At 42.3% G+C, this 27,046-nt stretch overlaps 2 protein-coding genes and 2 pseudogenes across 4 annotated transcripts; 2 read left to right on the forward strand and 2 right to left on the reverse strand.

The window, feature by feature from the left end:
* Nucleotides 1-291: 291 nt before the first annotated feature.
* LOC147181591 (small nucleolar RNA U3) lies at nt 292-389 on the reverse strand (annotated as a pseudogene).
* Nucleotides 390-2,655: 2,266 nt separating this feature from the next.
* Nucleotides 2,656-3,255, forward strand: LOC147181592 (small integral membrane protein 36 pseudogene; annotated as a pseudogene).
* Nucleotides 3,256-3,341: 86 nt separating this feature from the next.
* mmd (monocyte to macrophage differentiation-associated) lies at nt 3,342-12,781 on the forward strand. Of its 3 annotated transcripts, none has more exons than XM_086090328.1 (8): nt 3,342-3,490; nt 7,154-7,196; nt 8,506-8,587; nt 9,551-9,711; nt 9,966-10,040; nt 10,140-10,241; nt 10,326-10,395; nt 11,415-12,781. In XM_086090328.1, exons 1-8 carry the CDS (start codon nt 3,424-3,426, stop codon nt 11,616-11,618), a joined length of 804 nt encoding a protein of 267 aa, XP_085946454.1. In that variant the 5' UTR covers nt 3,342-3,423; the 3' UTR covers nt 11,619-12,781. The 3 variants fall into 3 exon arrangements, with proteins under 3 accessions (XP_085946454.1, XP_085946457.1, XP_085946456.1); XM_086090331.1 differs by having other exon boundaries at nt 3,385-3,490; nt 9,535-9,711; XM_086090330.1 differs by having other exon boundaries at nt 3,416-3,521; nt 9,535-9,711.
* Nucleotides 12,782-14,730: 1,949 nt separating this feature from the next.
* On the reverse strand, nt 14,731-25,059 carry hlfa (HLF transcription factor, PAR bZIP family member a). The gene is made up of 4 exons (XM_086090332.1): nt 24,682-25,059; nt 21,139-21,489; nt 16,781-16,986; nt 14,731-16,642 (listed from the first exon to the last, which is right to left on the reverse strand). Exons 1-4 carry the CDS (start codon nt 24,788-24,790, stop codon nt 16,427-16,429), a joined length of 882 nt encoding a protein of 293 aa, XP_085946458.1. The 5' UTR covers nt 24,791-25,059; the 3' UTR covers nt 14,731-16,426.
* Between the last annotated feature and the right edge of the window lie 1,987 nt (nt 25,060-27,046).

Here is a 27,046-nt window from a genome sequence, read left to right on the forward strand (position 1 = left end):
CGCCCGGCCGACGCGACACAACAACAATGCACGCCCACTTGCATACTGTACTTGGAACTCCTGCTCAATTCAGGTGATGATCACCAAGATGAAAACGCAGTCAGGATTTCCTTTTCATTAACATTGTTAGGGTTTTGTTTCCCCCCACTCGTGATATGTATGATTGCCCTCCAGGGTCAAGGAGGAATATTGCTGTCTGTTTGAAAAGGCTGTTTGTCAAATAAATGGAAATAAAGTCACTATTTTGAGTTTGTGTCAGCTAAAAATAAACATATTTAAGGTTTGTTGGGTACTCTGTGTTGTTGACAAATTGTTATCTAGCTTCAATAACACTACAACAAATAATAATAATAAAATACTATAGAAATGATCCCTGAAAGTATAGTCTTTCTTTCTTTTCTTTGATCCTTCCTCGGGTCTCCTGACAAACGCACCAATCTAGTTGGATTCTGAAGTATTCGGTTTAGGTGAACGGTATGGGATTTTTAATAGGTTTCAGGTGAATTAATGAGCATAAACTCACACACACGCACATAGGCACACACACACACACGCACATACTCACGCACATACTCACACACATACAAAAAAGAAAAAAAAGAAAAAGAGAGCAATGATGATGACATGTCGAATCGGTAAGATTACCGAATGAACAATAATGAGCTCTCTCTCAGGAAAAAATTAAAATTAAAATTAAAATTAAAATTAAAATTAAAATTAAAATTAAAATTAAAATTAAAATTAAAATTAAAATTAAAATTAAAATTAAAATTAAAATTAAAATTAAAATTAAAATTAAAATTAAAATTAAAAAATTAAAATTAAAATCAAAATCACTCAGAGCACAATACATTCAAGTTGAAAGAAAATTCCACTAGATGGTGTGAAAATGTATTAATATAGACTAAAGTCTAGAAATACTGTCTTTTTTTTAACACAAAAAGCAGGAAAAGAAGAAGAACTAGCCCATTAATGCTAGGTGAAATCCAGAAAAGACTCATAATTTTTTCTTGAAAAATAATTACAATAAGTCGAAAAGGTTGTCTTTATTTAATTTTTAATAAAAATAACTTTATTCTTAAATGTCATTGTTCAAAATGCACTTCCAATTCAGTGGCAAAAATGTTTGTCATTTTTATGATAAGCAGGGTTGTTAGTATATCTGCAAATGTAACCATTAAAGTAACTAAGTTACTAACATAAATGTGTCACTTTTAAAATAAATTAATCAGTAAAGTAATGAAGTTAAAAGAAAGTGATCAATAAAGTAACTAAGATACTTCTTCAAGATAACTGTGGCGGTTCGTAATGGAGGCCGCTATTCCTAGAACTCTCATTGTGTTTCGAAGGAACAACAAAGCTGCTGCATCCACATCCTCTTCCACGCGGGTGGTGCTCGCATCGCTTGGCACCAGCCGCCACATGGTCAAACACTTGCGCAACCAAACCAACAACAACCACCAGGCACCAGCGATGGGAAGTAAAGTCATCCTCCAACAGATTTGTCTGCCTGAGGAGGACCAGGAGGAGTCAAATTAGGAGACGGATGAAGAGGAAGAGATATTGAGGAGGAGGAGGAGGAGGAGCAAGAAGAGGAAGATGGGGTGGGAGAAGAGCAGGAAGAAGAGAAGGAGAAAGAAGAGGAGGCAGAGGAGGTCATCGTTCCTGCACTGTCTCATCAAGTATGGACGTGCATAAATTATGGCTGCTGGCTACTAGATGCTGCCCCCTGCGGTTCAGTGGCCGCAATAACGCGCAATTGAACTTCATTCAACAAGACCTTCAAAATGAATGGGAAAGATTTTCAGGTGACTTCCTGCCACGTGACTATACCTGCAAGTAAAACTTGTTGTTCGTGTTCCTAGTGCATTATATTACTATGTTGGCACTACGAAACACATTTCGTGGCTTGTACACAAGCGGATTACGATTGTTTGAAGGCTTCATCCAAAAACAAGAGTGACAGGCGCCTTTAATCCCTTCAAGTAATGCGGGCCCAAAAATACACGATTTGACATAAATTAATCAGGCTTTAACAGAAAAAAATGCTTATGGAAAGAAGTACACATGAGTATTTAACTGTTTCACTAGTACTAATAGTACCCAGATGTCTGAAAACTACTGTAGTGCAGTTTTGCCCTAAAAGTTAGCGTGCAGAAATATCATGCAGCGGTGGGCAAAACATTACTAAAAACAGAGTCGTTCTATTAAACTGCTAGTTTGCTGGTGAACTACTTGAGCCTCAAGATGGATCTCAATGAATAGATTTAGTATTCTTAGTAAGGTTTAGTCGGCCAAAAGTGTGCTATGAGAGCTACTAGCGACATAAAATTCATCTAGCGCTTCATTTGTATTAGCAGTTGTGCCCAGATGTCAACAAGAGTCATTTTTCCTCACTAGTACGCTTCTACTCATAAGCTAAAGTAGTCCCGCTAGTGTGTCGAAAGTGGATAAATTGTTACTAGTAGTTATTCTACTAGTGAGTACAAACGTGTACTAGTACAAGAACTTTAAGATGGATGTGAAGGATATGGACTACAGTAAATGCTCAAACGGCTTTCCTTACTTGCTAGCATGCTAACCTGAGCTCCTTTTCAGCACCCTGACCCGGCATTTCGCCAGATGGCCGCGGCCGCCAATCCCCGCTCACAATCAAGATTAAGATTACGCCACGCACACGCTCACTTCCACACACTCACACACATGCAGACCCGAGGATGATATAAGCGAGAATCTGTCACGGAGTTACGGCTTAATTTATTAAAGCAAGCCAACAATCGGGGCTTGGGAGGAGTGGCATCCATCGAACTCTTTGTGCGGCTAAGTTAGGCAGAAGATGGAGGCGGCAGGACGGGCGGACAGCTCCGGCGGCACGGCGGCGGCCGGCGCCATCTTGCGCGGTTGAGCTTCCCAACGGGCGCGTGGCGGGCAAAGCAGCATGCAGCGGGCGTCATGGGCTTTCTGGAAAACTATCAGGAGATCGACCCGGTCACCCTCAATTTGTGCATCCTGATCGCCAGCTACGTCATCCTGCTCCTCGTCTTCCTCATCTCCTGCATCATGTACGACTGCCGCGGCAAGGATCCCACCAAGGAGTACGCGCCTGACCCGCAGCCCACCCAATCGCCTATCCGCCTGGTGGTCATGCAGAGCTCCCCAGCGCCGGTGGCACGCTGGGACGCCGCCAACATGATGGCCACCTACCACGAGCCCTCGCACACAGACTTCCGGGAGAAGAAGAGCACCATGGTTTAAGCCGCCGCGGCGCTCTCGGCCCCCATAACTTTCCTTTCTTCACTTTCCCTTTTTTCGCTTTACGTTGGAACTCGCCGAGGTCGAGAGACATGTGTCGGTCTGGTTAAGCGTGCGTGCACGTGAAATCCCGCTCAAGGATCCTCGAGCCAAAGCCGCCAGTCCGCTCCCATGTCAGATGTCACAACTGATAAAGCGCACGCTTGTTTTGACGCACTCTCTCAGCCTCGGGATTATGGTGAGCGAAAACAGTCGGAGAAATGTTCCAGGTGGGCAATAAAAGCCGCTGAAGATAGACTTTAATCAGGAAGGACGTAACCTTTTCCTTGAGCGCTGCACTCGTCTGGCCTTTGACCTTTGAAATCTTAGCAGCGGGAATGCGTGCAAACTACCTTTTACAGGTTTCCGCTGTTACACCACGACTTGGATCTAGAAGGGTCATAAATCAGTCAATTTTGGATTTTGAAAGTGGTGTTGTCATAAATCAATCGGGGGTCACACTGTCTTGTCTGGGTTATTTTGGCATCCATTTTACTCCACTATTTTGATCTAGGAGGGTCATCAATTAATCCGTTTTGGAAATACATTATTCACTGTGCTTTTATAACATTCAGGCATCCATTTCCACTCACTATTTTGATTTCTAAAGGCCATAAATCAATCTGTTTTGGCTTTGGAAGTGTGCGTGTCATAAATCACTCAAGGGTCAAAAACGCTTGGCAGGCTTGTGCCCATTGATATGGGTCCGAAAGACAAAAAACACTTCTATGCCTTACTTTATCCCTCCTTTGATCTTGAAGAGTCAAAAATCAATCCATTGTCAACAAGTGTTATTTTCTGCACTTACTAAATTCCACGTGTCAATTGTTAATCCAATACTTTGATTTCTGAGGCTTACAGGTGTCCATTTGTAGTCCAGTCCTTTGATTGTCCAGTCCGTTGATTGTTGAGATTCATAAAGAACATGTGTTGTAAATGGATCAGGGGTCATACATCTTCAATTTATATGTCAACTTTATTCTATGTGCTTTGATGGTTTATGTGTGTCTATTTTCGTCCACTCTTTTGATCTTTGAGGGTCGTTAAAAAATCGGTTTTGGCTTTAGAAATGCACGAATTTTAAATCACTCAAGGGTCATAAATGTATTTGTTGCATGCGTGGGAATATAACATTTATTTTTACAACAGGGAATTGCAAATGCACATTAATGACCTGATTTTTATGGCTTTATGGGTGTCAGTCAATTCAGATTCAGATTTTTTTGTGCTATACTCTATTCATTAGTTGGACGGACAGACGGACGGACTGATAGATAGATAGATAGATAGATAGATAGATAGATAGATAGATAGATAGATAGATAGATAGATAGATAGATAGATAGATAGATAGATAGATAGATAGATAGATAGATAGATAGATAGATAGATAGATAGATAGATAGATAGATAGATAGAACATTATATTATTTATGATCGTTCCACTCCTATTGTTTTGACAGTTTTGCTTCTATTTTGACACGTGGGTGTGGAAGGTGGCATGAAACCTTTTTTCTTTTTTTTTTTACATAAGAGTCATCGTCTGTTCTCTGCCGATGTCATTGTTGTCTTTAGCTGTGGATCTTCCCAGTCCATGTCTACTTCCTGATTGGATGCCATTCACGGATTATGCTCCAACATTCGGTTAAGTCTGGTCGGAGCGCTTACGTAATTCTGAGAGGGCTTCTTAAAGTTGGGAGCTCTCCAAAAACAAGAGCGAATACTCCAATCTTGTTGCTGTCGTCAATTGGTTTTCCATTCAAACAAACAAACAAACAAAAACAAAAAACTACCTCAAATGTCAAAATCATATCAATCATATAATGTAAAAATCAACATTATAATTTCGAGGAAACAAAGACTCTTTTCCTTGCACATTTCTCCAAATTATGTTTGTCACTCCCAGTTGAAGTTTATTGTACAACTGACACAGACGTAAAACAAAAGAAAATTAAACATTGTATATCTAAACACCAAAATGTTCAACCCAATCCATACACTAGCGAAAGATAGCCAGCTTAATCCTAACATTCAATGAGAAATGCCATTGACAGGCTAACTCAAATTAGCATTACTGTGACGGAAATTCTTCACCTTCAAGTAACGTCAAGTTGAACACGCATGGAGCAGTAACAGATACAAAGAGAGCATGCAACAATCCTGACCGGCTTTGCTTTACGAATTTGAGCCACTTCTCAATATGCTTACGTCCTTGTGATCTCACGGGACGTGATCATCAGTCGCGGCCCGAGAGTTGTTCCAATTGAAAGTACGCATAAAGCAAGACTGCACGGAATAGGCTTAAACCACGGTCCTGGATGCATCGGTACAGGGCCTTTCCGATTTACAAAGAAACTTGCTTAGGAGGAACGTTCTCAAGTACAATCTTAGGAAGGTCGTACTTGGTGAGTTCACGAAACAATATTCTGCATTCTTCATATTGAGAAGCCGCCTTCATTGGCTCTTCCACTTCTTCTTCCTGTTAATTACTCTGCATCTCTTCGAGTACAATTCAGTGCTGCCCAACATGTTGTGACACAAAATGGCGCTACACTAAAGACGTGCAACTCAAATTTGGGATTTGCTTATATACTGAACAAACATGATTGCTAAAAAAATCACAATACAGTGGTAATGCAAAAAACTAAAAATAGTCGCAATAAAGCGGGTACCACTGAAGTTTACTTTATGGTATTTTTTATTGTTTTTATACAGTGGTTTGCCTAATTTTACAATGCATGACAATTATAGCGTGGCTTCAAACGTGTCCAATAACAATTTTAATGCGTCCGCTTTGGGCTTAATTTTTTTATTTGTCAGTTGAGAAGGATGAGTTGGCGAGCGAGAGGTTTTCATTGGCCAAAAGCAAAGGATTGCGCTTACATAAACACTCTTATTTCACTCGTCAAGCGTGCTTGCGTAATAACTGTTACGCTGCCATCTGGAGAACCATGTCACTTAGTGACAACTTAGTAACAAGTGCCATTCATAATAACGCACATTTTTGAACATTTCGATATGCTAATACATTACCATTCGAGACATTAATATTAAGCAATCGCTGAGTAACACTGCATATAAACAGGAAAATGTTTGGGTTTATATAGGCATACACAACTGTTAAAAATGTAGAAAACAAAGTAAAATATGTCATGTGTTTTAATTTGAGTATGTATGAATGACTAGTTTTTAAATTCCTTGTTCGAATGTGTTGGGGGGGTTTGCAATTGGAATTTCAATATAAAACTTGTTTATTAATCTGTCTGTCTGTCTGTCTGTCTGTCTGTCTGTCTATCTATCTATCTATCTATCTATCTATCTATCTATCTATCTATCTATCTATCTATCTATCTATCTATCTATCTATCTATCTATCTATCTACCTATCTATCTATCTATCATTTAGGATTAGGATTTGCATTGTTTGATGCGTCAGTAAGGCAGAACCTTCTTCTACCCAATTGGTTGAAATCTCAGTGTTATAGATGTTTATTGGCTCGACTTGCTGTCAATCACGAAACCTGGTTGCATTCCGCATGCGCAGTGCGGCGCAAAGCAGGCGGGCGTGGTCCATTTGAGTGGCCTGGCCGGGCACTTTTCACTTCCTCGCCGACTTCTTTTGCACATCTGGCCGCTTCTCATGGATATTTCTACCTCAGAGGCTTGTCGGCCAGTGAAGACTTGATTCAAAATGTTAAGGAGGAAAAGACTAAAATGGTGCCTTTGACCTTTTGCGAGAGTTAGCGGCTAGGTCGCGTGTAGACGGCAAGCTAATGCTAAAGTGTTGTGGACAGGACAGCTGCATCATTGTTTCATACCTGATTTTTTAACATTTAAATATTTTTCGTTTTGTGCTGCTAAGGACTACAAGACGCTGACATGAAGAAGGTGAACAGCTTCTACAGGTGAGTAACGATAAATGAACGTTTAGCAGTTTGTCTAGTTTGCTTTCATTCAAATTAAATGTTACGCTACTCGCGTGACGTCATTAAACGGTGAATGAATGATTACGTGAAGGTAATAGAAAGTGATTGGGGACATCATTAACGTTTTATCGATTGGCAAGAAACTGTTGAACGGGGTCGAGGACTTTCATTTAAAGTAGTGCTTTGTCACCATCTTGTGGCACTTAAAAGTCCAAATAAATGTTTTTAGGAGGGGCACGTTTATTACTTTTGGATTTGAGTAACATTGATGTACATTTCTGTTGGGCCACTAATAGGATTTCCCTTTTTATATGATGACTTTTGCCATTTTGTGATTTGCTTGAATATTTTGGTGCATGAATATACGTTGTTAAATACTCTCTTGTTTTATGTGTCAGTTCTACGGTGAACTCATTTTGGCCTTTTCCAGGGGTCCTTCAAGATCTGTAAAGAATTCAGCCCCTGAAGCCAGTTGGACTTAACTCATTTAAACTTGGTAGACATGTCATGAGTAGATCCACACACAAAAAAAGTCAAGAAACTGTGTTTGAAAAGACACAGGAAGTCTGCTATTTTGATTTGAAGCAGAAATTTCAGGCTCAACAAAGCCGTTTCCAGTAGTCTGTTGAATTCTTCGAAAATGAAGACCCCAAAGTCAGTTTGACCTTACGTGGAATTTAGGAAACATGTTGACCCTCCAAAAAGTTTCAAGCAACCATGCCAAAAAAAAAACACACTCACAGAAAGTGGCCATTTTGGGGTTAACCTAGTCTTTTCCTTGGGTCCTTCAAATTCTTATGCCCCCAAAAGGTAGTTTGGCATAGCATCATGAAGTTTGGTAGGCATTTCTGCCGTGAGTTAGACCCACAAAATAGTAGAAGCCATGATCGAAAAGTTAGCCGTTTTGATTTGAAGTTTAGATGTTATTACTTTGCATGGGTTTAGCAGGTTCGTCGGTGTAATATGCATGGTGAAAGTCCACACACACGCACACACACACTGCGTAAGCTCGTACATTGTATAGAAACGTCACTGAGATGATGTGTGTCAAAGTTCATGGCTGCCTGCCTCCTTTATTTTAGCTTTAGGTTAAATCAAGTATAGAAACATTGGTCAGTTCATTAGGTACACATACACTGTAGTGTAAACCATGTAATTACTTTACTAATAATGATGACTTCATATGATTAATTCATGACTATTAGTAGACATGTATGGTTTTGCATCATACAAAGTTACTGACTAGTTTTGCTGTTTTTATTTTTATTGGATGTTTTTTGCTTTTCAGATACATGAACAGACGGCCTTCCGCTAACTGTCGCTACCAGCCCACCTGCTACGAGCATGCGGCTAACTGCTACACGCACGCAGTGAGTCGCCAACTGTCTGCCAACGTTCTACACCAGCAGCTTGTTTCTTTATTGGCCGACATCGTACACAAAAAAAGTTGTGAAAATACATTTTGAATTACATATGTATTTTTAATCATTTAAACTTGACCATGACCACAATTTGAAACCTTGCCTTAAAACCCTAACCCAACTTTGAAACCTTATTCCTTCTTTGAAAACCTAACCCTACTTTGAAACCCTAACTCTAATTTGACACCCTACTTTTAAATCCTTTCCCTACCTTGCTAACATTAGTTTGAAACCCTAACCCTAATTTGACACCCAATTTTGTAACCCTTAATCCTGCTTGGAAACTAACCCTAGTTTGAAACCCTACTTGGAAACCAAAACCCTCATTTGAAGCCCTTCTTTAAAACCGTAACCCTAATTTGAAACCTTACTTTGCAACCCTAATCATTTCAAACCCTTGCGCTAATTTTAAACCCTACATCGGAACCCTACCTTGAAACTCAAACCCTTATTTGACTTTGAAACACTAAGCCTAATTTGAAACCCTACATCGAAGGAAATCCAAACATACTTCAACCCTAACCTTTATTTGATACTCTTCTTTGAAACCTTAACCCAACTTTTGAACCCTACATTGAAACCCCACTTGACTTTGAAACACTAGACCTACATCGGAACCCTACCTTGAAACTCAAACCCTTATTTGAAACCCTACTGTGAATTTCAAATATTTGGTTGAAAGCCTAATCCTACTTTGAAGCACTACATTGGAACCCTAACCCTGGTTCGAAACTCCACTTCTAGATGTCCAGACCCAATTGAACCCACCAGTGTTCAGTTGTGTCTGGTGGAACGTTTATGTTGGTGTCCTTTTTTTTTTTTTTTTCAATGTGACATTTGAGCAGGGGTGTGTGGACTTCTTCTATGCACCTTACATGGCCGCAGCTTATGTCTAGTATGTGGCGTGTGCAGTTCCTGATCGCGCCGGCGCTGGCGGGGACGGCGTTCCTGCACCGGCTGTCGGCCGACGACTGGCAGCGCGTGACGGCGTGGGTGTACGGCCTGGGTCTCAGCGCCCTATTCCTCGTCTCCACCGTCTTCCACGTGGTCACCTGGAAGAGGAGTCACATGAGGTGAGGCTGACGCACTCCAAAAGTCAGGGGTAGGGTTTGAAAGTAGGGTTTTCAGCAAGGGTGATGGATTCAAACTGGGCTTCGGGTCGGCTTAGGATTTGAAAATAGGGTTTCAAGCCACAAAGTGTCCAATTGGGGTTTTTAGATGATTATTATTTTTAGCTGTGCAATGCCAATAAAGCGTAAGTAGGGTTTGTAGCCAAGGATGGGGTTTCAAGCATGAGTTGCACTTTGAATGTTTGTGTGTTTTTCAGGGAGGTGGAGCACTGCTTCCACATGTGCGACCGGGTCGTCATCTACGTCTTCATTGCCGCCTCCTACACGCCCTGGTGAACGCATGCACGCACACGTACAGCACTAGTAGTCGAGTACTAGTACGCTTCCTCCCCCCCTCGCGGTCTTGCTCCTCTTACCGTGCTTTTGCTCAGGTTGAACCTGCGCGATCTGGGCCCGGTGGCGTGCCACATGCGTTGGTTGGTGTGGCTGATGGCGGCCGGCGGGACCTTCTACGTCTTCAACTACCACGAAAAGTCAGACGACGAGACGCCGCGTCCCTAACGCTCATCGGCGGCCGCTCGCAAGTGACCCGCATTTCCTTTCTGGTTTGCCGGCAGGTACAAGCTGCTGGAGCTGGTCTCCTACCTGACCATGGGCTTCCTCCCGGCCTCCGTCGTCGCCTCCATGGTCAGTACGCTTTTCCAGCCGAGGCTGGGCTTTCTCATGAGGGTTTCAAACCTTTATGAGGCGAGGCTAGCCCGCTTCAAATGATGTCCGTCAGTAGCAGTGAAATGAAGTTGAGCTCTCAAATTACGGTGCTAAACCAACGTCAGGCTTTCAAATTAGAGGTTAGGGTTTCAAAGCAAGGTATGGGGTTTTAAACTAGGGTTTTAGGGTCACACAGAAGTTTCTAGCCTGCTCTTGGGTTTCCATTTAGGTCTCCAAGCCTAACGGTTACGGTTTCAAATTTGGGTTCAAACAAGGTATATGGTTTGAAATAAGGGTTTTAGCTAAGGTTAGGGTTTCAAATTACATTTTTGAGCCTGTGTTAGAGGTCCAAGCAAAGAGTTTCAAGCAAGGGTACACTTTTTAAATTCTATCTTCAAATGTCAAATTCTGTGACAGCGTTTCAAGCCAGTGTTAGGATTTCAAGCTTAAATTAGCATTTCAAATTTGGGTTCAACTCAAGCTTTAGGGTTTCAAGCCTCTATTGGGGTTTTAAACAAAGGGAATGGTTTCAAATCATCCTTTTAAATTTGGGTTTCAAGTCAGTGATAAGGTTTCAAGCCTGGTTTGGGCTGAAAGACGGGATCGTGTTTCAAACAAGTGTTAGAGTTTGAACTCAGGATTAGGGTTGCAAAGCGTGGTTTCTATCCTGTGGTATAGTTTTTGGGTGGGTGGGTTGGGTTTTCAAGTCAGGGTTAGGGTGGCAAAGTGTGATTTCAAACCTGCAGTAATCTTTTAGTTTCTTTAGGCTGGGTTATGTTTTCAAGTCAGGATTAGGGTTTTGAGCCAAGTTTGGGTTTTCAATTACTATTGCTTCAAGGCAATAGGATAGGATTTCAAGGCAGGGTTTAGTTTTGACACTAGTGGTCAGTCTTTAGTGAGCTTTCACTGCCCCCTTGTGGCAGCTGTCAGCACATCATTATCATCATCATCATGGTGTGTGCGTAAGCTGATGATTGTTCACTGCACGTTTGTTGTAGAGCACGACTGAGGGCTTGGAGGAGCTAGCGTGCGGCGGCGCCCTCTACTGCGCTGGCGTCCTCTTCTTTAAGAGTGACGGCGTCATTCCCTTCGCGCACGCCATCTGGCACGTCTTCGTGGCGCTGGCGGCCGCCGTGCACTACTACGCCATCTGGAAGTACCTGTACCGCCCTGCGCACGACCTTGTGCTCGGATCATCCTGAGCGCCCGGCGCTGACCACTCAACTGCCTCCCACACCGCCCCAAAACAAAAATGTTTACCACTTTCTTACATGAGACGATTGTTTTCAACACCAAATGGCGCTTTGACGCTCACTTTTCTACATACTGAAAGTCATTCCGCGGCCTGGCGACCAATCGAGTGTTGAGGAAAAACACATTATGTGGAGTTTGCATGGTCGGCACGTCTGTTAGCAGGTTGCGCTAACCTCTCCGGGCAGGAAACAGAGTTTTCCCCATCTGCATATCTGGATATTTCAAAATGCCCATTCTGCAGGCAGGCGACCAATCAGGAGCTGAGAAAAGCTACATTCATTTATGGGAGTTGGGTTGCTTATCAGACATTAACACACATTGTGTAGCCGTTTGTTTGTCTGGATCTTTCAAAATGGCCGTTTCTGCGGCCTGCCGACCAATCGCATGCTAACAAAATTATACTGATGGACATTCTAACCTTTGGGAGTAAAAAATAAATAAATTCTGAGCCGTTGTTGTTCAATATGGACATTCCAGGGCCCAGCGACCAAACAAGCGCTGAGAAAAACGTGTTTGATTTGTTAGCATGTTGCGCTAATTTGTTGCCTGGTCGAAAAACCAAACAAAAGACTGAAAATTGTGAACTTTTTCTTTTGTTGTTTTGAAAGTTTGCCGCTCTCTGCTGGTGGTTTTGTGCATTTCAAGAGACTTTTCAGTTTGTCCAAAGCTGCTTGGGCATTTCTTCCATATTCTACTAGTGCACGCAATTGTCCATCTAATAGTATACTCTGGCCTCATGAATAAGACAATTCAGCACACCAGCTGTTCTTTCTGTTACTATAAACGTACTTTAAAAAATTAAATCAAATCTTGTATTCTGCAAATTAGTAAAAACAAGTTTAGCGTACTAGTAGGACAAGTAGATTACTGGTGAGGCAAAACTTAACTGTTTGACAACCGTGTGCTTCTAGAGAAGTGCACTAGTAGCATATGGAACAAGTGTCTTGATATGTTATTTTTTTGACGAGGCCGTGATTGTCATGTGGACGCCACTTCCTACTTGGATGGACGTCATTTCCTTTTTGTGTTTTGTACGTTCCTGGCCTTCCCGTTGCCGTCTTTGTGGTGCTACTATTTTTCTCTTCCTGTCAATAAAAATCATATCAACAACCATGCTTGCCGAGCATCCTCTTAATTTGCAGGCACTTAAAGGTTGGGAAAAAGTTGATCAATATCCCATAATAAGGTGGTTTAAAATAAAAAAAAAAGGTCATGCTTTCAAGTCTTAATGTGACGAGTGAGAGTGAGACTTTTAAAATACATTCCATTCCAACTGGAAGTAAAGTAGGAAAGCTGGGCAACATATCTTAATTTCAAAGTAATGAAATGAAACAATGTTTTTGGAGACCGAAACATACGATAAGCAAGGAATTAAAAAAATAATAATTTGTTCAACTATTTTCATGGCTTTCAATTGGCCAAAAGGCACAATATGATGTCAAGAAGTAAACATGAAATGGAAATGATGAAAATAGAATAGAAATATAATCTCCCCCATAAAAGCAATAAACAAATGCGCAGCATCTATCTCACAGGATTCGAGCTCAAATCAAAGTATTTATTTGCATCTGTAAAAGCTTCACTGTCGAGTTGTCGGGCAGAAAATGAGTCTGCCCAGCTGTTGCCCTGGAAACACTGCTCGATGTCTGGTCTGTCTCCATGACAACAATGTGGATAGTGTTACATGGCCGAGTAGTTGAGAAGCAACTGTAGAGCATGGAACAAAAATAAAATAAATGAGACAATTCACGTTGCCTCGGCGGGGAAGTCACTTGGCTGCCCGCCGCCTTTGATCACATCACAGAGGTTACTTTTTTTGTCACCATGACGACCGGCCATGATGTAGCAACAACAAAACTGCATGTCTTCATTTCACTGTTTTCAATTTGTCAATCTGACACGAAAATGCAATTCCCAAAAAATGTAATCCATACCGCATTAAAAATAATTATGTATATAAGATGGAATACAATATGCAATAAACATTTTTATGTATATTAATTTCACTCCCAGCCATTTTCCCTAAAGCAACCCCCTTCACTCCAGGTGTTTTACTGGATTTTGACTGATTTTCAAAGGCCCACAGAATATTGTATTCTATTGCTATAAAAACATGGAACCTACCAAAAGAAATATTAGAGTATTTTCTTTCATCAGGAAAATAAAGTATATTTGTATCTGTTTCCGTCTTGCAGCAATTAGCATTAGAATATAGCTAAATTTCATCATTATTCACAAATCTGTATAGAATTATGGGTAAATCAGCTTTTTTTCAACATAGCCCTGGTTGATCTATTTTGCTCTGCTGGCCGTTTGTGTAATAACTACCATTTCTTTAACCGTTCTTTGCAGTTGAGAGGCTGCAAAAAAGCCTTCTGTATGCTCTAGCATATAAAATCATATAAATACGTCTTTGGGACCCTTAAAACATTTAAAATAGAACATATGTATACGTTTTTTGGGAGCAAATGAGTTAAGATTAGATGTTGTAGTGCACAGTTAACCCCACAACTTTGTGGATTGTCCTTTTGCCATAATTTTTCAGGAAACTGATCCTGTTATGTGCAGAAGTCACCCATCCGTGACCCCACACACGCATTTATGCATGCATTTTTTCTAATTAAATAATTTTGATAATCAATTGTTTCATGTTAACTAAAAATGGTCCAAAATCTTCAGAACTTCACTCTCAGCATAAGTGTTTATTTTTCAGTTAATCAATTAAGAAACAAATAACAAATAGCAACAGATTAATTATTGAATTGATCGTTACTTGCAGCCCTAAAACGAGTGAAAATATTTGTTACATTTGTGTATACAGTACTAGTAGAGGGGCAACAATTAATTGCTCCCACAATCGATGAAACTCCCGTTCCAAGCCCGCCATCATCATCACACATGTAATTTTGTAGAGTTTGAGATGAAATAGTGCATCTTTCATCCAATGTGGTACTGTCGGAGGAGATGCAGCTTTTCCTCCTCTTGGGCCGACGACTCACCTGTTGCAACACTATAGAAAGTCACCAGGGGGCGTCATATCAAAACAAGCCATACAGCAAGTGGTTTGTATCATTTTAATCTTTAATAATATTCTGGATCTGTTGTGCCTTTAAAATACATATTCAATAAATGTAATAGGAAAAATACTGTACAAAACAACAACGTATAGATTTATAGGTTTTATATATAAACATCTCTTGTAACCAATATATCATCTCTGTAAGCGATTGGTTTGGTCTGCCAGAAACAAACTAGACGCCCATCCGCCAAACCCGAGAAAAAAACAAACAAAAAAAAGCTTTCCTCCTTTTACATTCGTGCCACCATCTTGATGGCCAAACGGGCGGCGGCGGTGGCTACGCAGACACCAAAGGCGGGGGGGGGGGGGGGGCTCTACCACGTGGGGCCAAAGGTCAGGGGTCTGGGGTACATGCTACGCTCAACACAAGAGGAAAAAATTAACATTGCCCAAAAAAAAAAGTCAAAGAAAGGAAATGAAATCATGTTGGAAAAAACACCAAGCGGCAATTGAAAAGAGGGCAGAAAAAAAAAGAAAGATTGCAAAAGACGCTTTTTTTTTTTTTAGTGCACAGTGCAATGAAGACGAGGAGGAAAAGGAAGGATGTTGTTGGCCAATCAAAATAGAGACCAGCTGGCAGTTAAAACATCAAAAGTAGAAGAAGGTAAAAAAAGTTGTCAATGGGACTCGTCCTCATTGTGATGGCTTTTATGCTGCGGGGGGAGGCGCGTAGAAAAGATGGGAGGAAAAAATCAAGCCCCTTTCACAGTTTTTATTATATATATATTTTTTTATTTTGCTCTTGAGTGTGACAAGTCGAAATACGAACAAGTCATGATATTGTCATCCCCCCCAGTAGGCGCTTTTAAACCGTCCCCCATCGGTCAGAACAAATAGAGAAGACATTTCGGCTTTATGTGGACTACGAATGCTAATGATGCTAATGCTAAACCCGAGGCGTGTGTGTGTTTTTTTTAAGTTGCCCAGCTTGTGGGCAACGAGAGTTACATATTTATTCTGCTTATGACCTCCCCCCAAAAAAAGCTTCAATATTTACGATGTTTGTTAATTCCAATGGAGAGTTTACAACTTGGCATATTTCTTAGTTCCCCAGTGTAAGTTTTAATGTAAATTAATGGACTATTTTCCAGAAATTTGCCACAAATTTACTAAGAAATTTCCAGACATTTCCAGAAATCTACCAGGATTTTTCAGAAATTTACTTGAGATTTTCCATGGATCTCCATTAAATTACTGCCATTACAAGTTAATTTCCACTAAATTACCAATTGGGAATATTCCCAAAATTTCCAATTTTAATATCTCATGCAAACTGAGCAAATGTTTACAGAAATTTACAGGAATATCTTCCAGAAATTCATTCGAAATTTTATCAGCAATTGTCACAGAAAATGTCCTTAAATTTACTGGAAATTTTCCAAAAATCAAAAAATGTCGAAAAATCTGTTCAAATTTTTTATTTTTTTTTACTGAAACGTTCAGAATAATTTCCAGAAATGTAGGAGGAAATTTGTGAAAATTCCGATGCTAATTGTGTGAGGACTTTTCCAATAGGGAATGCTTTGTGGTGCTGCACATGAACATTAACCACTGTGCACTCCACAGACAGCGTGAAAGGGGCTTGATAGCGCATGTGGGTGATAGTGGGGAGGGTGATGACGACATAGTCCTTAAAGGGCCGTGTGGCGTGGGTGGGGGGGACTGAGGGTGGCGGGATCACAGGGGCCCGTGCCTGGCCTGGTACTTGGCCACGACGTTCTTGCAGCGGCCGAGCTCCTTGCGCAGGTCGGCCACCTCCAGGCGCAGGGCGGCGTTCTCCTTCTCCAGGAAGCCGGCCCGGGTGGCGATCTGGTTCTCCTTCAGCCGCCGCGCGTCCCGCGACCGCTTGGCCGCCACGTTGTTCTTTCTGCGCCGCGCCCAGTACTTGTCGTCCTGCACGCGCCGGCAAAACACGACGATGACAGAGTCAGAAACATTTCAAAAATATTTTATTCATGTTGTAATCGTGAAGCATTGTGTGTTAAAAATGGTTTGGAATAAATGAGCATGAAAGCGTCACGTTGCGCTGACCTTGAGGTCCTCGGGTATGAAGACCTTGCGGGCCTTCTTGATCATGGGCTGCGGCTTGAGCTCCTCGGGCGAGAACTTGTGCTTGCGCGGGTCGAAGACGGCCTGGCCCGGCACGCTGGACAGCGCCAGGTCGGCCGGGTCGGGCTCGTAGCTCAGCGCCACCTGGATGGACTCGGGGTCGATGGGGCTGGGCGTGTCGCGGGATGCTGCGGGACGAAAGAGCGGGAGATGACTGCGGCGTCTCCATGGCAGTTGGGAGTTTGTTTTCAGGAAGTTGTCCCGCTTAAGCTAAAAGCAGCTTCTGCTTTTCTTTCTGCTGGCCTTTCGAGGCAACGCGCGTGTGCGCGAGTACTGACCGGCCGGCCACCAATGCCGAAAGCTTCTTAGTTGTGCTAAAAACAGCTGCCGTCAGTCAAGTCACCTCAGCAACCATCTTGACGTCCCTATTAGCACAGAGGCTAACAGGCTCAACATATCTGTTAGCGTAGCCAGTTAGCGCTGCTGAAAGCAAGCTAGCTGGCAAGACGTGGCTAATGATAAGCTTGTTTATACGCGCGGCCGAACTTTGACCTCAACGTAGGCTGCTGACCGACGTGAAGGGGTCAAAGTGCGTGAGCTGAGCTAATCTCAGTTTAGCCTTCGAGTGACTAAGCTTTTAGACGTCTTACTTCACAACAACAGCTAAACAACATGCTAATCTGCACCCCGCTTTTATTTTGAGATACGGAGTTTGTGCGTTTTTGTCGATAGTCTCGAGTTGTCCTGCCTGTTGCATTAGTGGACAAACGCCAGTCCTGCCTGGTGAGTCCAATGACGATTGGTCACGGCAACACAACTTGCTAATGCTGATTCCACCACCTCAATTGTCATGACGATACTAAATCGCCAACCAGCTGCGTGCACACTTCATTTGCGCTCTCCATTTAGAATGAATGAGTCATGACGGCGATATTTCATCTCGGTGGAAAATGCAGAATGTTTGTAGTCTGTATATATATTGTGCATATTTGACATGACGCTGGCTGGCGGGCGGGCGGGCGGGCGGGCGCCTGGATGTCTTGCTGGTTTGAACCTTGAAATAAATTTGTCATCTTTAGGTGAAAGCGTCTGTGCATTTGATGGGCTGTACTTTGCGACGTCGCCACATCATGCAACGGGAATTCACATTTTGAATCCTGGAGAGAAAAAAAAACACAGTGGCCGATACTTCCCACTGGTGAAATGTTATGGCAGAACTGTTGTAATTGATGAATGCTTTAACAATAAAAGTCTTAAAAGAAAGTATGTTGCCTGTAAAAGAAAGTGTGTCAGTTGAATTTAATTGAATTTTCGCTTGACTGACTGTGTGGGAGCATTTCCGCGGACACTAGTGATGTGACATTCGCGAACGAATCAGTCTTTTGAACGGCTCTTCAACGTGAGAGCTGTTCAACCCCCTAATCGCCCACCCCCCTCCCCCGAGCCACCATTCACTTTTGGAGGGAACGTCATCTTCGCATATTAGCGTCAATCAAACAATTAACTTGTAAGTGGGTCGTTTAGTTACGAAACGAGAAAAAAAAAAGAGGACAGGCAACTGCTTTAGCACCTTGGAGAGACGGAGCAAAAAAGAGGCAGTTTTTTTTTTTATGATTTGAAAAATAAAATCACTTCATGTTCATGCAGTTACTCAGTACTTGAGTGATTTTTTTCATGACTACTTTTTACTTTTACTTGAGTAATATTATTTTGAAGTGACGCTACTCTTACTTGAGTACAATTCTTTGCTCCTCTGCCCACCTATGTTTCTCAGCACCCCAACAATCATTTCTTTCGTTTTCATTCAGTTTACAACTGATCTTGTCGTTCCAATACATTTGGAGGGGACAGCATGTGCTAACGCTAATGCACACAAGCCCTCATGTTCAACACACGCGCACCCTCATATGTGAAATACACAAACACACGCTGGTATGTTCAACACTATATGTTGTTGTTCTTCGTCTTCTCGTGGAACCCGATGACGAAGCAGGATCAAGAGTGCACGTGACACACACGCACGCACGTCCAAATCCATGTGAGCTGGGACAAGCTGTGCTGGGCGAGCGGGCGGGAGCGAGTGCGAGAGGCGCTTGAAAGGAAGTGCGAGAGGCGCTTGAAAGGAAGCGCGAGCGCGTGAGAGGACGAGGCGGGGCCACAGCCAGCCGCACATGCTGTCTGCATGTGTGTGTCACATGGGCCCGCACGCATCGGCGGGGCGGTGTGGCGCGCGCACGCGAGCACACGCACACACACACACAGATGCAGGGCCTGCCAAACACCCGGCGTTACTTGACACCTGGTGTGAAAAGACAACACGCCGCTCCGGCCACTTCCCGTCACGCACCTGCACGCCGCCTGCCGACAAATTTGGGAGCGAGCTGGCGTGAAACCTGGACTGGTCGCCAGTCTTCACAAGGCCTCTCGACCTTTCACATTTAAAGTCTTCAAGCACAACAAATGACAAACTTCAATTATAGTTTTTTTTTTTATAAGTTGTACTTGTTGCCTAGCAACCAGCTGTACCCACAAGGCATTGCATTTTGATGGCACGTGTTGGTCATGTTGTCGCTATTGCAGGATTATTATTATTATTTTTTTAATCATCAGAGATTTGGAGCATTTTGGACAAAACAAGCTCTTTAAGTAACTTAAAGGTCTCAGTTGCCGTGGCAACACCAGCAGTGACTCATATGCTTCCTCTCAATTAAATGTCATTCTGTGTGTGTAGCACGGTTACAATAGTTTCGGATTTTCATTATCGTTAGTTTTGATTTTGTTAATTTTCAAATTCTGCAGTTTTTATTTCTTCCAAAATACTTCATTTTAGTTTAGTTTTTATTATTATTATTATTAGTATTCTTTGAGTGCAGAAAAGGTCCCTAAGGATTGCGTCAATTAAGTAAACTACAATTCTGTTTTTCTTTTCTTTTTCTGCGCAGACCGCAGCGAGCGATGCCTAAATAAATACATTTAAAACCAACCCCAAACATGTATGATACTAATTGCCAAAGATGAAAACAAAGAACATTTTTGCTGAAATTACATATCAGTTCGTTTTAGATCGTTTCAGAAAATGAGACGCTATTTCAGTTAGTTCAAACGCATTTTTAGTTCTTATTTCGTTGACGAAAATTTTTTTTTGTAGCTTTGTAGTATTTTATTTCATTAGTTTTTTTATCTATAATAATAACCTTTCTATGTAAATGCAATAAAGTTTAAGTTTTGAGCGGATATGTATTTATTTGTGTATTGTTTATAGGGATGGGCGAGTAGTACCATTACCATGTTTTAGTATCGGGCCAATAACTGGCCTTATTTCAAGATATTGGTACTCGCGACGGCGGCCAATACAATCCGGAACGGGAAATTAAAAGATTAGAAAATTGCCATTCATTTCATGCAATTTTAAATGCGTTATTGGAATAATTATCTGTCATTGTTTTTTGGGAGGAATTTTATGAATCCAAAGTACTAGTGGTATTGGTACTTAGTATCATATCGATGACTCAATAATTGAGTACCCATACTGGTATCAGTCTGGAACAGAATATATATATATATATATATATATATATATATATATACATACATTTCTGTAGTTGTTTTCAGAAGCGCGGTGGAGGTGTACTCAGCATTTTATGCTTGCTAGCTACTCGCAACGACATGTGGCAACGACCAATCAGACTGCTTGGGACTACGGTTCGCTTCCCAAGTCCAGAAGCTGTCAATCAATCACACACACGCAGGCACACACACCACACTTGTCTTTGTATCATTGTGGGGACATTTCATTGACATGATGCATTTCCTAGCCCCTCCCCCTAACACCAACTATCAAAAATGACTACCTACCCCCATTTCTTACCCTAACCTCATCCAAAACACAATTCAAACCTAAACTCTAAAACCAAGTCTTGACCCTCAAAAAGAGGTCTCAACTTGTGGGGACCACAGAAATGTCCCCACAATTTCAAGTCGGTCCCCACAATGGTAGTTAAACCTGGAAAAGCACCCGTGTATGGGCCCCACAATGTAGCAAAGACAATAGACACTGCCATGTTAATCCCATGCACATATGCCCACTGAATCTCAAACACACTCGCACACGATTTCTCTCACACACTACGCAGGAACAGACGCGCAGCATGAATAAAGCATCCGTCTATCTTCGTTTAAAACACAACACACTCACTCTTGCCCACACTAAACAGGAGTTATTATCTAGTGTGCCAAACTTGATAATCACGTTTCCATCAAATGTGCAACGTGTGCCAGCCGCCAATCACGGCTAAGCGGGAAGTCCGTGCGCACGCATGCGTGTTGTTGCCGTTTCTTACCTGTAGCGTTGGGGCCACGCAAGCACGTCTGTTGCTGCGGAGGCATGCCGCCTTGCATCAGGGTGTCGGCGCGGCTGCTCAGGTCCATCACCGAGGGGGCCGGGGCCTGGGGGGACTGCAGAGCCTGGGGGGGCGGCGCCACTTGCGGCTGCTCGCTCTGTGCCGTGTTGGCGGGAATGCCGTTCTCGGACAGGAACTCCTCCAGGTCCATGTACTCCAGCTGGAAGTTGTCACCGTCGTAGGGCAGCGTCTTGTCCCAAAGCGTCGGCCCCAGGAAGGCCGACTGCGGCGGGTTGGCCGCACCGCTCTCATCCTCGAGCTTTTTCTCCTTGTCCTTCTCCTTGCCGAAACCTGCAGGACAGGAAAACAGTCAGCAGGTGGCGCTAGGCTTCAGTCACAGCTGGAATCCATCAGTTTACCACCACCGACAAGTATATAGTCGTCAAATAGTTTTTTTTCAATTGGTAGGCATGGTTGGTTTCAGCCAGCTTCTTTGTCAAATTTAATTTTCTGTAATGACAAATAGACACCAGCAGATGGCGTCTAATGGTACCCTTATTTTGTAATTGAGTTGTCATAGTTTGTTACTGCAAAACTCGAGTAACTCACAGTAGACTACCATAGACAAATCCATTGTGTGTGACTTTTTACATACTTGACCAATAAAAGATGATTCTGAGGCCGAGAAATGCCAACACATTCACACTCGGATACATTTCGGCAAATCACACTCGATCAGAGTATGTTTAAGTATTAAGTACGTGTCGGGTCCCATGCCTCAAATTGAACAGTCCACCATTTTAGTTTGAAGCAGATACTTTGTGCAAAGAAACTTAATCACACCCCCTGGAAAGGTGGCACAAACTAGCCCAATCTGGTGTCAAACCAGACATGAGTTCAATATTTGAAGACATCTTGCAATATGAACTAGATCGTTCCACTTTGCATTAATTGTACACATACTGTAGCAGAATTAAACACAAATCATTACTTAACACATACCTACGGTTGTTGTTGTAGAGATTTTATTCAAATTTCCTTTGATTCCTCATCAATGCTGCCCTTTGCATTTGTTTTTGCTTTGTTGGTTGTTTCTACAGTACGAATGTTGCTGTGACAATTGAATTTCCCCCCACACAATATATGGATCTATCTATACACAAGGAAACATTTTTTAACGCGATTGTAAACGACAGTACTTTTCCAAAGAAAAGAGAACAATGTTGTTTACTGTGTGGCTTGTAGGACCTTTGAACAGCAGCTTTAAGGATTAGATGTGTGTCTTTTTTTTTTTTTTAAAGCATAATGAAAGCCTTCATTTTGGCAAATCACATTTAAGGCTTGTTCCCCCCCAAGCTTTGCTAATTGTGTACTTAACAATTCTCAGTCCATTGTCTTAAGGTGTGTGAGTGAATCCTGCGTGCCTGTTAGGAGTGGGACAGATCAGAACGGTGCGGACAGGTTCAACGGGTTTATTATTAGGATTGTCACGTAAGTTCCAGCAAGTATCTGTGCGAGGACACGGAATTCATTGTTGCTTTATGACAAAAAAGGAAACGTTATGGTGTAATAATAGTGAAAGCGTAAACTCCTAATTACAGCAGAATATGTATCACCTCTATTACGAGACCATTAAAAACACTTTTTTTTTAAACATACTTTCGCCAATCCTACACCTGCTTAGAACTGGAGAGTTCTCCAAATAAGAAGCAAAGCGTGCTTTTGCCAAGTTGTTTCGATGTTACTCCCACTTCAATGCAATAGGTCAGGTATGGAACAATCAATGAATTAAAAAACAATAACAAAGCATTCTTGTTCAGTGATTCTTTAACCTTGTGCAAAACGGCTACGGTTTGGGATGCCTTAGATTTGACATGTTCTATATGCGCTTTTTAAATATTTGATTAAACAAAATAACTTACTTTCCATCATTTTATAAAAAAAAAACCAGGACATTATTTCCAATTGACTGTGCAGAAAATGCACCAATCGATGACGATTCAGACACTGGTTTGGTCCATAACTTCCATCAGAAAATCAGTGGAAATGCTGCTGATTGCTTTCCACAGTAAAAGCAGATGTTTGCAAATGTCTTATTTGGACTCAAGACAAAAATAATCAATCAGCTTTCATGGAGGATGACAGAAATCGGAGCGTGTGAGAGGCTGAAATTCTTAAGTGATCTGAAGTTCAACAAGGTATTTAAACAATTTGAATAGTTGTAGATTAATTCAATGATCAATTAAATGTTGCACCTCTACAAGGAAGTATTATTGGAGGTTAGTTGGAGGGGGGGGGGGGGGGGGGGGTATCTGCCTCTTTAGATCCTAATTATGCTAAATCTTTTCTAGTGGAGCTCAGTTCTACCTGGCTGGCATGTTGTGGCACAACACGGTACTGCGGTGACAGTGCGTCACTTAAAATTTGGACTTGTCTGCATAAAGTAAAAACATATTAAAAAAAAAAACTATCGCTTGAAAATCCACAACATGGGGGGTGGGGGGATTTAATGAGGGTTGACTGGAATCTGATAACAACAACTTTTCTTTTCAACTTTTTTTTGTCTTAATTAAACAAAATGAAAACGTCACTAAGTGTAAAATGTGTTGCGGGGGGGATAAATCCAAACTTCATGTGGTGCCTTCTAAGTGGGTCACAGTGCAAGTAGACATTATTGCCGTGTTGTGTTAACCAATCACGACATCATTGGACATTATTGCAGACATTATCTTTAACACGTATGATATTAGCATTTTAGCTTCTCATGAGAACGACATGGAACAAATTGTCCATTTCTGTTTGGTGTGCCTAGTTGCCCCAAAACGACTTATTCAGAAACAAGACAACATGAGTGGAATCATTATCACATTAACGCAAAACATCGCCATGAAATTAGTTTTGAACCACGGCATTGCTTTTGAATTTTTCATGAAATGATTTACAATCTGATATTTGTATGGAAACATTCAAAGATTTGAGCTCTGTATCAAACATTTAACATCTGAGGAGCAGCTCCTTATCTATTTGTTGCCATTATTATTCCCCTGTCGTTATGACATTCACAAGCACTTAAATTAATGACATAAGATGATAATCATAATTCAAACAGAAGGAATGGGGGGGGGGGGGGTCAAGACTTGGCCTTTACTTCTAGGTATCGGTCAAAAATTGCGTAGAAAAATTAAACACATAGGAGTCATTGCATTAATGTTTTTCTCTTAATAATAGTTTAATCTTTGTTTCCCCCCGGGGGGATTAGGGTGTGGCGCCCCCTACTGGTGACACGAGGAATCCACGTAATCACCATTAAGACGGAGGCTATTTAAGGTTATAAACGCGACTTACCCCCAAAAATAAAATATCCTTTTCGTCAAGATAATTGGCACAAATTGTCTCATTTTTAGGTGGCGCAACGGCCGAGTCACGTACCATCTGCTTGTTTTGCTCGTATCTGCACCAATTAAATCGAATTCGTGCTTCATTTTCCTCCACGGAAGCTATAAAGCAAAACGTCAAAGGTCCCAAAGGGCTTTATTTGGATACCTTCGTCGTGGTGGAAGGGCATCTTGAGCGGGTTCTCCAGCAGCGACTTGAGCACGCCGTGCGTCGGCGGCAGGAAAGTTGCGTTGACGGGCACAGGTCTGCTTGCCATTTTCTCCAGATGGCGTCGAAATCCCGCTGCTGGTGATGGTGCGGCCCGGGGGGGGACGACTCGCAGACCGTTGAAAGGAGCTCCGACGGCGGTGTGGCGTCGAGGCTGGCAAGCAGGCAGGCTGGCAGGCGGCGGACTGGAGGCGGAGGGCGGAGGCAGTTCGGCTTTGACGGACAGAAGGAGGGAGGGAAGAGGGAGGGGGAAGGAGGGAGGAAGCTAAGCTAGGCTCGGCTGCTCTGCTCTGCTCTCCTCTCCCGCCCACCCTGCTCCGCTCAGCACAGCACAACACAGCACACAACGTCCATGTGCAAAAACTGCTGACGTCACAGCAGCGGAGGGCGGGACCAGTGAGGCGACGCCTTCGGGCGACGTGGGAAAACATGGAAATATCGGCCTCAGTATCAAATTGGCTCAAGCGAATTTACACAAACGTATATAATCGAACATTTTCTGCGTTTATCATCATTTATCTGTTGCAAATTATGGAGCCCCGGACATGAATTGGGAAAACCTTTTTAGCTCTTTGACCGCCATAAACGTTATAAAACGTTTAGTAAAAACCTACGGAAGGGCGCCGAGGACGTTAAAAGACGTTCACTATGTTTTTTTTTGTTTTTTTTGGAAACGGGTGGAGGAAAGCCTTGGGCAGCTGTGCTAAAAGTATCAAGCAGATCTGGTTAATATAATGACTCGTTTTGGCCCCTAGATGGCAGCGATGACTCTCTTTGCACAAGGTTGGATGGGCCGCCCACCGTGGGCGTCAGTAGAAGACGTGAGGTGGAGCTAGAGTGTTGAGGGGACAATGGCTGATGAAGCCACAATGGCGACCGGTTGCAAGCAGCTCACGCTTGAGCATTTTTTTCAAAGACGGAAAGCATCGATCAATACTAAAAAGCGCATTGATGTCGACGATGATGATGACTCCGAGCTTGACGCCAAAGTTGGAAGCCTTCACGCGACCGTTATGATCACGTAGTAAGCCTCACCGGCTAAGCGCGGCTAGCGCTGCTAACGCCGGAAAACGCGCACAATAACCGACCGGGTACTTCTACACAATCGGACATTCGATCGGGCGATGGAGAGTTGTCGAAAAGCATCGACCAATGCACATTGATGATGATGATGATGGTGAATCCCGAGGTTGACGCCACAGTTGGACGCCACAGTTGGACGCGGCCTTTATTCTCACGTCATAAAGCATCACCGGCTAGCTCTGCTAACGCCGGAGCTGCACATGCGGACATTTTGTCGGACAATGAAGAGTACCCCGAGTCCAATGCATATTCATCGGAGGAGCGGGTACAGTCTGATCACGGAGAAAACACTGGTTCTGGACTACGATGCCACCATGAATGGAGTGGATAAGATGGATCAGAACATCTCTTACCACCCGGTATAGCAACTGAAGGACATGAGGAAGCCAGACGTAACACCACCGTAACGTAACCGTAGCATGATCCTGATATTAGACTTGATGGCAACACACACTGCAGTATATACTTGCTATTCCCCGGAAAAAACGGCCTGCAAGAAAGTGGAGCACGCGAAGAGGCAATCTGTTGTGCAAATGCTGTTGCGTCTCCTTGTACGCAGGGGAGTGTTACACAAAAAGAAAAACTGTCGTTGAAACATCCACATATTTGTAAATAGCACCACAGTTGCACACATTTGTAAATAGTTTGCCAAATTGTTGTCAAATTGTTACACTGTTGAATGTAAATAAACGTATTTTGCTATCAAAAAAACACTTTTTCATTCTTGGTGGTAGTGTTTTATAGAAGTAAAGCACTATTTAGGTGTTTGTGGCATCATTCATGGACAAAAAGAAGTGTAAAATTCACTAGAGTGCATGAAATAATATCGTTTCACTAAAAGCTTGATTTCTCCGTATTTGGGTCCAAAACAAGCGAAATCGGATGAAACTAACCATTTTCTATTGTTGATTACTAAAGAACGGAATAAGGTAGAAACAAACTTGTTTTTTCTGATGAAAGATGAAAGTCCAATCTTTCATTTGGTAGTATGTGTGTTTCCATAGTCCAAACAGAACATTCTCGGCTGGCACTGACGGCATCCCTTTTCTGAAAACTTCTGGTAGTCAAAGAGTTAAATTGTGGCCACAATAGTGGTAGGAGGGTGCAAACACTACAGTATAGATTAAGAACTGACCTACATTTACAACTGGTTCTATATTTGCTCCGTGAAATTGTATACAAAAAAAATCCATACGTTTCGTAGATCACCAAATGACCACTG

The sequence above is a fragment of the Leptonotus elevatus genome, chromosome 1 (assembly GCF_054856555.1).
Source record: "Leptonotus elevatus isolate MCC_2025b chromosome 1, RoL_Lele_1.0, whole genome shotgun sequence".
In the NCBI taxonomy this organism is placed as follows: Eukaryota; Metazoa; Chordata; class Actinopteri; order Syngnathiformes; family Syngnathidae; genus Leptonotus; species Leptonotus elevatus.

Coding starts and splice junctions, on each gene's coding strand:
- mmd (XM_086090328.1), top strand. CDS start 3,424: ATGTCAGATGTCACAACTGATAAAGCGCACGCTTGTTTTGACGCACTC. Junction 3,491..7,153: donor CTCTCAGCCTCGGGATTATG/GTGAGCGAAAAC, acceptor TGTGCTGCTAAG/GACTACAAGACGCTGACATG. Junction 10,041..10,139: donor GCCGCCTCCTACACGCCCTG/GTGAACGCATGC, acceptor GCTTTTGCTCAG/GTTGAACCTGCGCGATCTGG.
- hlfa (XM_086090332.1), bottom strand. CDS start 24,790: ATGGCAAGCAGACCTGTGCCCGTCAACGCAACTTTCCTGCCGCCGACG. Junction 21,490..24,681: donor GCCCTTCCACCACGACGAAG/GTATCCAAATAA, acceptor CCTGTCCTGCAG/GTTTCGGCAAGGAGAAGGAC. Junction 16,643..16,780: donor TCATACCCGAGGACCTCAAG/GTCAGCGCAACG, acceptor CGGCGCGTGCAG/GACGACAAGTACTGGGCGCG.